Source organism: Electrophorus electricus, chromosome 19 (assembly GCF_013358815.1).
Source record: "Electrophorus electricus isolate fEleEle1 chromosome 19, fEleEle1.pri, whole genome shotgun sequence".
In the NCBI taxonomy this organism is placed as follows: Eukaryota; Metazoa; Chordata; class Actinopteri; order Gymnotiformes; family Gymnotidae; genus Electrophorus; species Electrophorus electricus.
This window is the reverse complement of record NC_049553.1, coordinates 14,268,353-14,284,563: the sequence shown is the minus strand read 5'-3', so window position 1 is coordinate 14,284,563 and position 16,211 is coordinate 14,268,353. Positions and strand designations below refer to the sequence as shown.

At 38.6% G+C, this 16,211-nt stretch overlaps 1 protein-coding gene across 1 annotated transcript; it reads left to right on the top strand.

Annotated features, from left to right (window-relative positions):
- Nucleotides 1-3,026: 3,026 nt before the first annotated feature.
- Nucleotides 3,027-13,729, top strand: LOC113591492 (zinc finger protein 572-like). Its single transcript, XM_027031992.2, has 7 exons — nt 3,027-3,500; nt 6,954-7,043; nt 7,514-7,631; nt 7,728-7,797; nt 8,035-8,089; nt 8,412-8,598; nt 8,887-13,729. Exons 1-7 carry the CDS (start codon nt 3,286-3,288, stop codon nt 10,609-10,611), a joined length of 2,460 nt encoding a protein of 819 aa, XP_026887793.2. The 5' UTR covers nt 3,027-3,285; the 3' UTR covers nt 10,612-13,729.
- The last annotated feature ends 2,482 nt before the right edge of the window (nt 13,730-16,211 follow it).

Sequence of the window (16,211 nt, the reverse complement as noted above, 5' to 3'; positions counted from 1 at the left end):
CATCCAACAACTGAGCAGTTAACGTGCTTTGCTCTTAGCTTCGACATAATGCTAGCGGGTCCGGCGCTTTCGAGGTAAAAACCCCCCCAGCGTAGTCAAGCGGTGTCCTGTAGCAGAGCGTTACATTGCACGGGGTGGAACGAACCCTTTAGGAAAGCAACGCCCTCACAGTAGGCTTCTTCGTACTCCTATGTGGTAGCAACACCCCAGGTGGGATTGCTGCTATGGCTAAGTTAAAAAATTATTTGTACTGTAATGACACGATTGGTAGTTATGGCGTTTTTAATATACCTATATGCCTGGAGAGTAGAGGTTGTTTGCTTTTTTTGGGGGGGGGGGGGGCGGTAAATTGATTAATTAATCTTTTCATAGTAAGTGAAGTGAGAGACCAGCATGCAGATTTTGTTGCGAAAGTGGACAACTCAAGACTTATGGAAGTCTGTGTCCACAGAGATTATAAGCAGTAACATATGTACGACCTGAAAAGAATAAAACACATGGGTGCAGGTTTGGCATGGAGGGGGTGTCCCCTCAATTAGTCCTGCTCACGGCATCGTATAATGTGTTAGGTTGGGAGGCGTGAGCAGGGTCCACAGTGTTAACTCGGTCAGAGTGTTGGCGGTTATGGCTAATAGAGGACCTTGAAGCAACAGCAAATATGTCTAACGTAACTATCTCCTTTTACTTTTCTTAATTGTCTTATCTGTTCAGATTCTCAGACGTTGTTGCAGGGTAATTTGGATTATGGCTACATAAATATTTAGATATTTAATTTAGACATTTTTGAATGTATGTTATGTAAATAAGGGGTGTCATTGTTCTTTTCCATTTTAGTACAAAACTATATGTATGTATGTACATATAAATGTATATGTTGAGTGTTTATTATTATTATTATTATTATTATTATTATTTTTGTGTGTTAACACCTCAGTTTAATTTGTGATTTTACTGTAATAAAGATTTACCATTCAAGTTCAGAAGTGTCTTTTTGTCTTACAGCTTATTAGTTATAATGTCCTTCAAGTGGCCAATGCTAACCTTGTAGACAAATTTAACTGTTGTATTTGATTATCAAACATTCATGTAAAGTAACTGAATGATGGGTTAATAACAAACCATGATGTAGATAGTCTTTATTTTAAGCCTGTCACATGACATACTACAATTCAATTAAAGATGACTGCTGACTAAATGAAATGTAGTTGACTAAAGGTATCACACATTTAGGACAATGTAAAACAGGACTAGCTATAAATAAACTGCTTTTTAGTACTATCAGTGTATGCATCTGTCAGTATGAGCAGTCCGTTTTGAGAGAAATATTATCGGTAACCGATACCATAATAATATGCTTCTGCTGTCATTCATCAAGAGCCAACTGATGCAGGAAGAATCAGTTAGAGCCACTAAAAACAATGGAGAAGGAACCATTAAAATCATCAGGAGGCATTCCTTTCTATATAGCCTGTTGTGCCACATGGCAAGAAACACCCAGCTCCAGAATGCATCCAGACCCTTCTCAGAAAAAAATGATGCACCCTCAAAAAGGTAGTCCTGAAGGCATTGGGTGAAGATTCTGAAAAGGGGGGCTTAAATCTAATGAGCCTTCTCTTGACGTAGCAAGGGTAGTGAAATCTGGATGGCTTGTTGAAGCTCATGTTCTCTGATATGGGCATAATAAAGGACTTTTGAATAATATCATGACATCAATCCAAAACATGGAGGTTAAGGGAATTTGTAACCTTAAAAATGTCCTGATGTGAGTGTATGAATGATTGTATGTCTGCATACCCAGTGATGGATAGTGCTCTGTCCTGGATGTTGTCCTCCCTCCCCTTCTTGTGCCTGATGCAGTCCCACAGGGGGCTGTGATTTCCAGAAGAGAGTATAGTGTGTGTGACTGGCTGCCACTTCTCACCAGTTATGTTGAGTGTATGTAAAAGCATTGTGTGTTATATATGTGTAACTACTACTACTACTACTATTACTACTACTACTACTACTAATAATAATAGTACTCTTAATAACAATAATAATAATAATAAGAATATTAGAAATTGAGATATAGTTCAATCACTGGAGGTATGAAGGCCACTGAATTTTATAATGTGAATGGTATACTCTGAAGTTGAAATGGTTACAATGTTTTATAAGGTAGTATGCAAATTTCTAGTTTAACCTACTTTCCAAAATCTTTTTGGATTTTGAGGTGAAGAATTTGTACTGAAATGTGATTTCCAGGTAAACTTCCAGTTAAATTATCTATATTTAAAGTGGCCAACCAGTTACACAAATCATTTAATCAAATCCAAGAATGGATTTGGATTTGAGGTCCAGATTTGATTACCACTGCCCTAGATTGTTCTTTTTGTCCATTGAAGGTTGCCTTTTCTTAGACAAGAAATGTAATGATTAATTTTCATGATCTGCCCACACCAAGGTGTGTTTCCCCTCACCTTCAAATTGATGTTATTTTGCATAACAGAAATATAAACTGTTCAACATTTGATGTTCTCTTGTAATGTGAAGAATGTGTTCAGGGAAGATTTTTTTATGTCATTTCTGACTTCTAGCACTATTGGATTTGGTTTCATAATGGAGGATATAGCTACATTGGTACATTTGATATTTTTTATGCATATGTTAATTCTTAATTGTTAATTTCCCACATCTTATTGTTTTAAATTCATTTTCACTATATTTTGATCCACTAAACTTGGTTAGATCTAGGAAAGCCTTATATCTATTTGAGTGTCTGTTAGATTTATCATGTCATCAAACTCCAGACAAAAGTTAATGTTTTTTCTTATATTATATTCACCTTCTTTTTACACTTGTAAATTTTTATCTCGATTGTACTATTGTAATGGGTTTTATTTAGACTTAGAACATTTCACTGAAAATCTCAATTGTTTCTTATTTAATTATCAGTAGGGCAAAACGAATTAAAAATATATTTTCTATTTCCTTTTTTGCGCTTTGTGGTATTGTCGCAATGATGTCATCAAACGCGCCGTGTCGAGACTCTTCCGTCTGATACTTGGCTGACGAGAGGCGCTAAACGTAGATAAATACGTTGCTTGGTGTAATTTTCTGAACGCGTTTCTGTTTTATTCTTGGGAGCATTCGCTATTACATGACAATCGTGGTTGTTACCAGTGTCCAGGGTTGCAGAGTCCTCCTTCAAATACAGAACACGGAGTAGTAGTGGTCCGCGCGTCCGCATGCGCGCACATACGTGGACCAGCTACAGTGGCTGAGTAGCAACTGTAAATTTGACAAATGGAGGATCATATGTATTATTTAGCACAGGTAAAAGAAAGGGAGGGTGAATACTCGTGTTCAAAGACGCGAAAACGTGAGGCAAAACGAAATCGCGACAGGCGACGGCAGAAAACAAGGATAAATATTGGTGTGGCCTTTCCCAAATGGAAATCGCTGATGAGGGACCAATGTTTTCAGAGTGACGCCGAAGTTGCCGGTTTTCTACTGGACAGGTAATTTAGATTACAGGTAATCTAAATGCTCTTTTTGTTTGATTGCTTTAGCTGGAACATGGCCATGGGCATAGTTACCAAAACTGGCATAACCTTTTCCCCGTATAACTGTTTTAAAATGTCATAGCTACCAGGATTGTAATTTTACATTTATTAGCCCACAGTAGAAGGTATCTTTGGTATCTGGACAGTCAGTTTGCGTTGCTTATCATCTACGGGTAAAGGTTAACCAAAAAACTACAGGCATTGCGATTATAGCACTACTGGCCACAACAGCAAATCAAGTTAGGTCATAATAAAAGTCCCTTGCTAAAAACACATAATAATGGAGAAACGATTGATGAAATTCGTTAGAAATCATAAATCACAATAAAACCTATCAATACACAACAATTAAGAAGAAGAAAAACAAGTGGAGCCCGGGTTGCTCCTGCTTACGAAAACCTGCCGAACCTTTACAGCTAAAATCGAATACCCTCTGTAAAAAGCTACTTGGAGTTGTACTTCATGCTACGTTTTAAAGAAGTACGCCTATGGATGCAAATACCTTAAAAATATAGTTCAACAACCTGTACAGCCTGAAATGATTAGAAAGTAAGATCTCGGGTTATTTGGACGGAGCTTTTAATAACCGAACTATGATACGTAAACAAGTATCATATTCAATGTCCCCTAGTCATTAAAATGATAATAAAATGCTAATAAATGTAAGATAATAAATATAAGAGCAAAGCACATAGACACCGTGAACGTCGTAGGCGGAACCATGCTACTGGGCTTTTGTTGCACTATCAACACTTTCGGGTAGACGCGACGCTCAAAACCAACATTGCTTGTAGCGGTCCGGAAACAGATTAGACACAAATTGTATATTTTATATTTGGTCGTTACTAAGTCAGACATAGCGGAATTCTGAAAGACGTCGTCACAAAAATATTTTGGGCAATGTAAACTCTTCTGCCGTGAAATGACACAACGACACTGAATAATATAAAACCAGAGCAAACACTGGAGGTGCTTTTCAGTGCTGAAAAACTTAACTACTAGCGAAGGGCGTGAAGTTGGACGACGAATTAGCTGCGTTCCACTTGGGCAGGTAACAACAACAATAACAATATTATTATTGTCGTTATCATTATTATTAGTAGCATTATTATTGTTATTAAGTTTAATTTATATAGCGCCTTTTACAGACTCAAGGTCGCTTTTAAGGTAACAAAATCGATAGTTATAAAGAGGTAATAAACGGAATCTGTGACCCGCTTTACGTAGTGTTAGCTACGGTCTTCAGTCGCCTAACTAGGTAAAGTAGCGCTAATGACGAATCACCGTTATGGAGTAATATTGGACCATTGCTCACTAACGATGTTTACAACCTAGTCAGCAGGATTATAGATAGCTAGTTGCCATTTGTCTTCAGAACCCAGCAGGCTCGTTAACCTCGTTTTATGTTCATTTTATAACTTTTTCCAAAAGCGATATATACTAACCCAGCAACAACAGAGAGGTAACATTGCCTAATGACATACTTCTACTTTGGGTAAAAAGCCACGATGTGCTGGCAAAAAACCTAACGGCAAGAAACATGCTAAAACAAGAATCAACATTGGGAGTGCTTTTCTGAAATGGAGAGAATTATTACATGCGAAGGGTATGAAACTGGACATAGAATTAGTGACCTTCCTCCTGGACAAGTATGTAAGTTATCCCAAATAAAATAAAATTAACCTCAATTAAATTATCTTAAATTACATAAATCTTTATCACTTATGGTGCTGAATAAAGTAATACTTCGGATGAACTACCTTCAGAGAAGTGTAGCTATGTAATGCTGATCAACTGCATCAAACTCCATTCCAACTATGCTAGATATGGGGGGTCATTACAAAGAAATGTTGGACAGTGAAACAGTCGATTATTCTCATAGCAGCAAATCATTAGGAGATGATTTTTAAAAGTGTTTATAGCTTTATAATTTCACTATCACAAAGGTACATTTCGTAGTGGTGTGCCTTGTGTTCATGGGTAGGCATGGAAGGCGGATCAAAATTGTAAAAAAATCTTTACAATGTTTTTTAGCCCACATGAAAACCCGTTTCCTTTTTCCGGAATTCGCTTGAATAGTTAATTAATTTTACAAGCGTTTTTGTTATACTTTTTGAAATACTCTTTACATACCAATAGTATGGCCTCTCTGCGTCCGTATTTAATGAGCTGCCCACAATGGCATGCTCTGCAGGCTGCAAATGTACTCATTTGTGCATGTGCAGAGTCATTCATACCGCTCTACACCATAAACTAGTGCATTCCATTCCACATGGTCGCTGGGTACGGTGCTTTTATAACTTATATACTAATCACGTGGGTCAAGGGAACTGCAGTTAATCAGCTGTGATTTCATCTGAACGTCACCAGTAAAAAGAATATCTGGTTGATGTTGGCTTGCTATAGTTGGCTTTTTATTCATATTTTCTCGCCAACTTTAATGGGAGAAAGAAAAGCTGATAAACTAGATTTAAGGTGGAATGGACAATGTAAGTTAGACAGTTCTGCCTCGTGCTTTGTTCAGAATTGGTAGATAAAGAGCTGTTGGATATTTGAAGTTATTCCTATACATATAATTACCCAAATAAAACCAAAAGGTATTTATTTAATTTCTGGCCGGCAGTGACAGGTTTTCTGTGCATATGGTGTAGTAGCTATATGACCAACTGGGTCATGCTAGGAAACCTGATAGGAATGAACATTTTCTGCGTTCAGATTTGAATTTGAACTTTTGATTGCACATTTGAGGATGAGGATGCATTTGGACTCACCTACAGCAGGTTGTGTTTTCTGAACTTGTCAACTTTTTCACTCCTCAAGTTTTCATGCCTGGTTATGTTCACCTACTTAACTGCCAGTGATATTTCTTGAATCTTGACCTTTAAAATTAGTATTGTTGAAAAATGCATGATAGATGTCTGGTACAATTGGCATTCAGAATTGTAAAAAAGTCTTAACTGCACTTTTGATGCAATATAAAACCAAATGACCATAGTGTAATGTATGTTACCAGGGTAACATTGTGAGGGGTGAGGATATTTGGGCTGTGACAAATTTACAGAATGCTATATTGTCATGTGGTGTGGCAACTTTTCAACCTGAAAGCTACAGATTTTCTGTCTAGAGAAAGTATGTAGAATAAGAGAAGTGGGATCCAAAAGCCATTGTCATAGTGGTCAGATGTTGTATGTACCAATTTCAGAGGCTTAATGTGTAGAGGCAGGCTGCTTAAAATGCTAAATCATTACTGCAAATGTAACTAAAATATAATCCAAATATTATATTGAAACATCTAATTGGGTATGACTACTAATTGGATGGGAGTGTATCTGCACGTAGGCCAGCACTTCACAAATTCCCGGAATTGGTGTTGGAATCTTACTTGATATTCTAATTTTGCTTTCACAGCTTTACAAAAGGAGGACCAGACAAATCCCTCACAGAATCAAGAACTGAATGGACCTCATCAGATGAATCGGTTGATGAAACTACAGAGAGGTGATCTTAAACCCTGCCTCATTTTAAGATTTGGATTAAGGAATAAATGTGGCTAACTCATTTTCTGTGGCATATGGTAGAGCCTTCAAGGTCTTTACTGGTGCTTCAGAAGAGATAAAACTGAAAGGAAAAGATTTAGTGTGAACTGCAGAATAGTTTGATACCCTTGAGGCCAGCTCCTAACTACCTGACACTACTACTGTGTCAGTCTCAGCTATTTTTCTGTAATGTCATCATGTTAATGTTGATCAACATGCAGACTAACCAATGTAACATTTGGTTCTTACTGGAAACCAAATGTGCTGCATATGAAAAAAGACACATTAGCAACATAAACTTATAAATGTGGTTTAGATGTATTAATTTAACTCCCAAATAATGTCACTGCCAAAATATACAGTTATTATTGTTAGTAATATGTAATAACATTGGGTCTTTCTGAATTCATTTACCTTTTTGTTTATTTGAAGTGCAAATTCTGAATCTGAGGTTTGGAAAACCAGTGAAAACCAGTTACCACGGGTTGAGGCGATTACACCCAACATTTTTCAGTTAAATGAACACAATGCACCGATGGAGATAGAGTTGGTAAGTTATGCACCATACAACAAATTGGCAGCAAAAGCTACAGAAAAGTGGCATGTTTTACTCCTTCTCATTCTGTGATTTCAATGAATGTCATAGGAGTTAACAAGAAGCATGACGAATAATCCATTGTCAGGTCCACAGAGAGAAATCAAAAGGGAAAGAAAAGGTAAGTAAAGACTTCTGTTCACAAATGTATAAATTTTATGAAGAATAAAAGCTGTAATGGTCCTTTCTGGTGACATTAATCTTTCCATGTAACATTCTTTTTAATGTCCAACTATCTCGGGACAAATTAAGGGTCTAGAGTACACTAGAATCCATTATTAACAAACTGAAGGGTTGACTGTAGGTTGAAAAGCTTGTCAAACAAACATTTAAAAAGGCTTGATTTCATCCCTCCCAGATGTGCAAATGAGGCCATTCACTCCAGATGAAGAAGGAAACTGCAATCTATCAGAGTAGGTCATTTCATATTTAACACAGCTGTAGTCATTTATTAAAGACTAGTTGATTCAGCTATAAAGTGTGCATTTTAGATTTAATCTAAATGTACAAGTAAAAATGATCATTTTTAATGTTGGTGTGCTTGGTTAGTTAGAAATGTTATTTTACTTTCCCCCTTAAGACTGGAGAAAATAAGACAATTAAAACTTGTAAAAGTAATATAAAAATCAGCAGACCAAAATCCTCTGTATTTTGTCCAGAGGTTGTAGGATGTTATGACTTGAATGGACTCTATCTTTCCTTTCCTCTACTTTTATAGTCACTATTTTGTTACAGGAGCAGTTATGCAATCTTGAGCAAGGAGATTTTGGTGTTGCTGATGTTCCGCTGTTTGGAATGCTCCAGTGAGTGCCGTGTGCGGGGTAAAGGCAAAGGCGGGAGTCTCTCACTCAGACAAGAGTGTCTAATCTGCTGTAACTACAGAGTCTGGACCTCTCGACCAGCTGACATGTCAAAAGAGAAGGTGTGTATGTCCGGGCAAAGACTGCTTGTTACTGTTGATGTGTGTACATGGGTTTTTACAGCAAGCGCAAACAAATGTGATATCAAATAAGGTCCTAAAAATCTCTGTCTTTCTCTGTATATATTGCATATTACATATATGTACATATAGTACATATTAGTCATTCTTTGTAACTGTTTATTATCTGATAAAACACAAATGAATTTTTTTCATTCTTCAACTAAAAAATATTCAGAGAAAATATTTTGTAGTTCTAAAAGCTTTTTGTGTATTTGTTCTCCTCCCCAGGTGACTGACATGTCTTTGATCCTGTCGTGTGATGACATTTGTCCGCAGACATCTGACAACTTACCTCTGACTGTTGACCAGGAAGCCACAAATGTTAAGTGTGACGATAGCCTCCTGAAGGCAAGTCCCCCAGTGCAAATGCATGAGGACAAAGCTTCAAACAGCACTGTTCAGGACAATACAGATGCTGACAATGACATCTCAAGTTTTGTAGTAAAAGAGGAAAAAGAAGAGGAGGAGAGCCTCCTGATGGAGACACACGAGGACACTGTTTCTATTTCTTCTGTCCAAGGAGACAGTAACGGTGAAAATGACTGTGGTTTTAACATCTCAGCAGGAAAAGACAAGCCCTCTAAACCAACCAGCCCTGAGACCCCTGCCTTGTTGAGTGATCACAAAGAAGTGTTTATTGATGAGAACAATGGGTTAAAGTTAGTTGAGAAAATGAACGATCAGACCTCTATGAAAAAGCAGGGAGATGGTTCAGAAGAGAGTCCACTGAGCTCCTCATACGAGCCCACAGACAGCTCCGATGAAGAATTTTCTGAGGCAGAGTCTGCCAAGAAGCCTCAAAAGCCATTCCAGAACACTATTAAGCCAATTATTTGGTGTATAGACTGTGATGCTGTGGCTAAAATGTTCTGTACGGTTCGGCGCCACCAAAAGATCTATGGCTGTGTGGAGTGTGTAGTTAGCAATGATGTCAGGTGCCACAAGTTCAAAGACTTCTCTGTTCATTTTAGCGACATCATAACTTTTCATAAGCACGCCATAGACATGCATGGTGCCACAGGAAACCCCCCAGAAATCAGGGTGTGCGAGGACTGCAATAAGACAATCAGGGTGGAGACTGACCCCAAAAAAAAGGGTCATGTGTGCGAGTACAAGATCAAACCATTCTCTTGCCATCTGTGTCGTAAGCGCTTCTTCACAGAGATTGGCCAGAAAGTTCATTACCGTAGACTGCATGGGGACTACACACACACCTGCAAGTACTGCATGATGGCGTTTAACACAAAACCATCAAAGCTTCAACATGAGCAGACTCACAATGAAGACGGACTGCCCTACCTTTGCCCAGACTGTCCGGAGAAGTTTAAAGACTTTATTGGACGCAATCAACACTTGAAGAGCCACAGAGGGCAAAAGAAATATATTTGCCACATGTGTGACAGGAAATTTCTTTCTCTTCAAAGATACGAACGGCACATGCGCATCCACTCCGGTGAGAAGCCCTACACCTGCCAGGTGTGCGAACGCTCCTTCAATCAGGCCAGCCACCTGAAGTCCCACATGCGTCTCCACACAGGGGAAAAGCCGTTCATGTGTGAGCAGTGTGGGGAGTGTTTCAACCACAACGTTAGTCTAAAGAACCACCTACTGCGTCAACATGGCATCGACTCGACCAGAACAGCCAGGGAGGAGAGTAAACAGATAGGCCGACCTATGAAGAGGTTTGCCTCCAGCACATTGAACAAAGATCTACAGAAAAAAAAGCGAGTGAGGAAGAGCTCTTCTGCTCCCAGTATGAAAGAAGAAGAGGAGGAGGAGGAGGAGGGGGTAGAGGAAGGGGAGGAGGCGCTGTGTAACCTAAACTCGGACTATGTGGAGGAAAGCCAGGAGTCGGATTCTGAAGGAGACGACTGGCAAAGAGGCCGAATCAGGAAAGCTATGAGGAAAAAACGAGCAAAAAGGCAAAACCATGTAGAAGGTGATGATCGCTGAGTGAGCAAATAACTGTCGTGCATGTGAGGTCTGTAAGTAGATAAGATGCACAAAGCTGGTCTGCATCAGACCACAGGAGTATTTGTTCCTCAGATCCAAGCAGGAACTGCCAAAATTACTTACTGATGGACTAGATAAAACTTGGCTAACAGTTTTGGATGCTTTTTAATATTTTTGCATCACTGAACGTTCCAGTGGGCGTGTACCTCTTTGATAGAAAGCTTGTTACTGCAGTAGAAAGTAGTGGCCAAGTGATTCCTGATTAGTTTGTAAATACTTCGATCGTGCCAGTTAGTGCCTTACTTCCCTGACATTACATTCATGATGCTAATACATCTCTTCGAGACAAAACGAAAGTAGATATTTTTCTGCATTTCCAAAATAAAGGTGCTGTTTGTGTGTAAGTGTGAATCACTGAATAAATGGGGTTTAAAATATACACAGAAATGTGTACACACAACAGATAAAAAAGTGTATGTATTCAGTCATATTGAGTTGCAATATTTTTAGGTGTTCTGGCTGCAACAAGGCTTTTTTCAGGCAACTCCAGGGATGATTCTAAGATTTTTTTATACTTCAACAGCTGAATACACACAGGGCTATAAAATTCTGCACATTTGTGTGTGCATGTGCAGGTGTAGTATACTCTTGTTTTGAAAAGGATTGAAGGATTGAATTATACATTGGATGAATATTAAACATCAAGGTAAGATTTACTGAAATAGACGCATAACAATGAGATCTAAATGATCTCTGCATCTGACAGCAGTGAGACTTTAAGGAAATGCCCTGGGTGTTTGCCAGCAATGATTAAGGCCATATAGTGGTGTATTGGTGTATTTTATTGCTTTTGTGTTGTGTGTAGGGTGTGTCATTGTGCTGATTGTGTTGCAAGTTAGTATGGTGTACAGAATGATTCTTCTGTTTAAAGGGCAGTTGTAATTAGATTTTCATTGCAAAAAAGAGGTAGTAGTCAATTTGAAGACAGACTATTCACCAAGTAGAATCTGGTGTACTTTTGCTTGATTGGAATTTAATGACTGCATTTGCACTGGCGATGTGCAGAACAGATCGACGATCAATGTAACCACCAAGCTATCACTGCAATGTGAACAGCTGGTTAGGGTGACGGGGAAATGTCTGTGAGACTCCTGTCAGACTAAGTTACCTAATTTGGCTTCTCACCTGTTAACCTAATTTGACCTCTCACCTGGTTGCAGCTGTCCTCCATTCCCAGTATGACCACATAAAAAACCCAAATATCCAACCATGGATAAAGACAATACGTCAGGCTACATGGCAAAACTTTACCACTCTCAACTCCCTGACAAATACTCCTGTAGAACTTTGTCAACAGGTGACATTTATTTGGTAGCTGCTCAGTTTACGTTGATCAGCATGAAGCTGACTCATGGCTGCATTTCCCCCTTCCCCTCTCTTATGCATTTACATCATAAACAGAATTCGCTGACTTTATTATGAGCAACACAAGTTATATGCCATCTTTAGGGCTTAATTCTCATGTAGCTATTTATTAGTCAGCGTATGCTACACGTATTTTTCTACCTATCAGTGCTGTAGCGGACTAGCTATCTCAATCACATTTATGAAAGTTTTCTCTTTTTTTTTGTCTCTGTGTACATTTGTGATGTAATCTACTGCAAAGACTTCATTATGAGTTAAAATTTATGAGAATATCTGACTGTATGTTAACTAAATAGCCTACTTGCCATATTTAAGATCCAGCAGCATTGCAGGTCTTTTTAAAAAGATGTGAATTTTGAGCAGAACTACCCTCTAAAAACTACAAGATTATAAGCTATTAAAATGTAATAAATTGGATCTTATTAAAAATCTACGTTGCTGTCAATATTCCATTTTCAGTCAACAGCCACACACACAAGATATTGATGATTTCTTATATCTTTGTGTTTAACATCTTGGGATGTCATGTTTGCTTGAGTTTCTTGTTTGGTGTCCTGTGACACTCTGTCTATTGGAAGGAAACCAGTCTCTGAACTTGGACGTGCACAGTTGTTTGGCAAAAATCCAAACTGTACATCGTTCGACAAGAGTAGGCATTTGGTGTATATGACATGCATCTGAATATGTTGTGAAACTCTCAGGGTGGTTCTACAAGTCCAATGGTGCCTAATATATTTCCTTTACAACTCCAAAAGTAGGTTGTTGCCACTCAGAGAACTCGTTCTGATGGTACACTTTCTGGTAGTGGTGATGAAACTACAAATCCATGAGACCATGCCTGATCTTACTCCAGGTTCTAAGAGAAAAACAGCTATGATATAGTCAGTGGTGTCAAAGGCATTGGTAATGTTAGTTGTGATTAAAGTACATACTGAGTCTGGAATCTCGAATGGCTTGTACATATAGTCTATTAAATTGACAAGGCAATGTGCTTCAGAATGATTGTGCCTACTCCCAAACTGCATCTGATTAAGATTTGGCAAAATGTCCCTTAGGATCCACTTTACAGCAAAGTGTTCATATATCTTTGAAAACTGAGGAGTTAGGTTAGTGAAATTGGCCTTAACTATTCTGTATTTGGAGGAGTAGATTTGGGTACAGGTATCACAATTGCTTCTTTCCATTGTGCTGGAACCACTCCATCTTTAAAGAATGTATTAATGATGTCATAAAGTAGAGTGCTGATTTCACATGTGAACTCTTAGGATTCTGGGTGGAATATTATCTGGACCTGGTGAGTTTTAGCAATTGATCATAGAATATTTGCTATATACCTTCCACACTGGAATGTGGGGAAGTTGGTGAGATGGCAGAAAATGCTAACTTTTCACAATCCAGTGGTGGGAGGGACTGTGGTACTGTAATAAACTTCATATTAATCTCATTAGCAATTGATGAATGATGCAAAGTATTTACGCCAGCTATATTAATTACTTCAGGCTTCTTTCTTTGCCTGAAAATGTGTTTAATTGTGTGGTACCAACCTTTGGGAGTTGAATTCAGTGTGCTGTGTACTTTTAATTTCCAAGACACTTTCTTTACTCTTTGGATCTCTCTTTGCACCTTGGTTTTGTCGTACTTTGGTTGAGAACTGTGTTTCCCAGCAATAAAGGTTTGCCTTTGGTGTATCGAATTTTTAATCGTAGGAGTGATCCATGGCTTATCAGGACAGATTTCAATTATCCTTTTTGAGAAGCACTTTTGGATCTTGGACATGATGGTATCATAGAAATCTTTCCTCAACACTGGTTGCTTCATTCACTTTGTGCCATGAATGTGTAGTTATCCACCGCCCAAAACTTGCTGAAATCTGCCTTCTTTATAGGCGTCATAACGAGTCGAGTGCTATTGGTCTGAAATCACTGAAAATCCAAATAGTAGTTTTCTGTCTCTTTAATGTGCATGACTAATGGCTAAGTAGAGATATCTGCTTGATACAGAATTTAGGTGGCCATAAAGATCACAGAAAAAAATACAAATACTAAGTAAAATGGCCTGCATATTGAATGGTTCTATGTCATGTGAGCAGAAATGTGAGTTTTCATTGTTAACTATGTCCAACATAAAAGCCAACCCTTACAGTCTTTGTTTTCAGTGAATCATTAGTGTGATATGTCCTGAGTGTGAACCCTAGCTGGTGAAGTGCAGGGTCGGGTTTACACTCCCAGCCACATCATGAAACAAATCCCTGAGAAGTCTGCAAAGTCTCTTAGACAGGACAATGAGGTCTAGTCATCTATAACATATGTGCTGTTTCTGTGGTCCAGCCCTATAGATGAATGGAAGGGGTGGAGTTGCAGAATGGATGGGGATCATTGGACGAAGATACTGCTTAGTCCTGGACAGTGGCTCTTATTTCTGGTTCTTTCCTCTCTAGACATTTTCCTACCAGACCAAACAGCAATGGGCATTTTGGATCTAATATGGAACCTATGTGGATGTATCTGCATATCTGTGAAACCTGTGTGGATGTAGCTAACATCTTATGGCTTAAATGCCTATTTCAATTTTGTTACAATTTTGTGTTTTGTTTTGTGCCCACCCTGTGTTCCACTTTTGCTACTGTAACAGCCAAATCTTCTCTCAAAACAAAGTATTCATGTATCTATCAATTTGATGTTCACTGGAACTCAATTTGAATTTGTTCCCCAGAACCCTATTAATATCAATGTCTAAAGTTGGAGGAGCACAAAGCAAAGAAAGTTTAATTTGTCACCTATAATTACACAGAATATAGAGAGTGCAGGAGAAGTTGTATGTGATGTGAAATGTATGTTGGTACTATCTATTTAGAATATGATTACGTTTTTCTAGGTCATTTAGTTTGCTTGTTGATATTATGAATTTGCATGCTGGATTTGTAGTAAAAAAGTGCACTATTTAGCAGTTGAGGAATCCACCGACTATAAATCCAATGGTGCAATGAGATATACTTGTAAACATCATTGTGTTATTAGTGATATGTCCATTTCAATGTCCTCCATTCAATCATTAGATTAGGTTGGTGGGGGTCGAGGTACTCTTAAAAGGGAAAACATCTGACCCATTCTTTAGATACTCAGCTTTTGAAGTTATATGCATTAGAAATTATAATAAAAATTATGGGTTTCCCAGGGGAAGTAGTTGTTACCTAAACTTTGAAATCCATCTCTTAAAGGTACACTTAGCCTCTCTGATATGCATTTTGTGGAAGATCCATTCATTCCTCATACCTCAGATCTAAAACTAGCGCGTTAACTAGCTAAAATCAACTTATGTTTTATGTTTGAAAACAAACATCAGCAATCTGAACAACTTATTATCTGGTTTCCCTCACACCAACGAGGTGCTTTGAAAGACTGGTCCTCCACCACATCTAAGCTATCATTCCTGGCTCTCTGGACTCATGCCAGTTTGCCAATAGAACCAACAGATCCACAGAAGATGCCATCTCTCTTGTTGTTCACACTGTCCTGACTCACCTGGAAGGACAGGGCACATACATGAGGATGCTATTTATAGACTACACCTCTGCTTTCAATGCAGTCATCCCCATTAAGCTCACCTCTAAGATCCACCAGTTAGGCCTCAACTCATCACTATGCAACTGGATCCTGAACTTTCTGTCAAAGCATCCTCAAGTGGTGCAACTGGGCTGCCACCTGTCCTCCACTATTACATTGAGTACTGGCACACCACAAGGATGTGTAATGATCCCACTCTCTACTCCCTCTTCACATATGATTGTGCTCCTGCATTCACCACAAACACCATCACCAAATTGGCAGATGACACACATTGCTTGGCTTGAAGTCCAATGGCGATGAAGCAGCCTATAGAGCAGAGTTGCATAACCTAGTAAGCTTGTACTCAGAGAACAACCTGCCACTCAGTACCGCAAAGACCAAGGAGCTGATCATCAGGAGGTCATGAAATGATGAGTACACTACACTCTCCATCAATCATCACAGTGGAGAGAGTGCCCAGCATTCACATCTCAGAAGATTTCAAATGGTTCACTGACACAACTGCACTGGTCAAGAATGCACAGCAACGGTTCTTTTTTCCTAAGGACACTGAAGAAAACTGGTCTGCTCCAACAGCTCCTGGTGAACTGTACCACAGAATGGATCTTT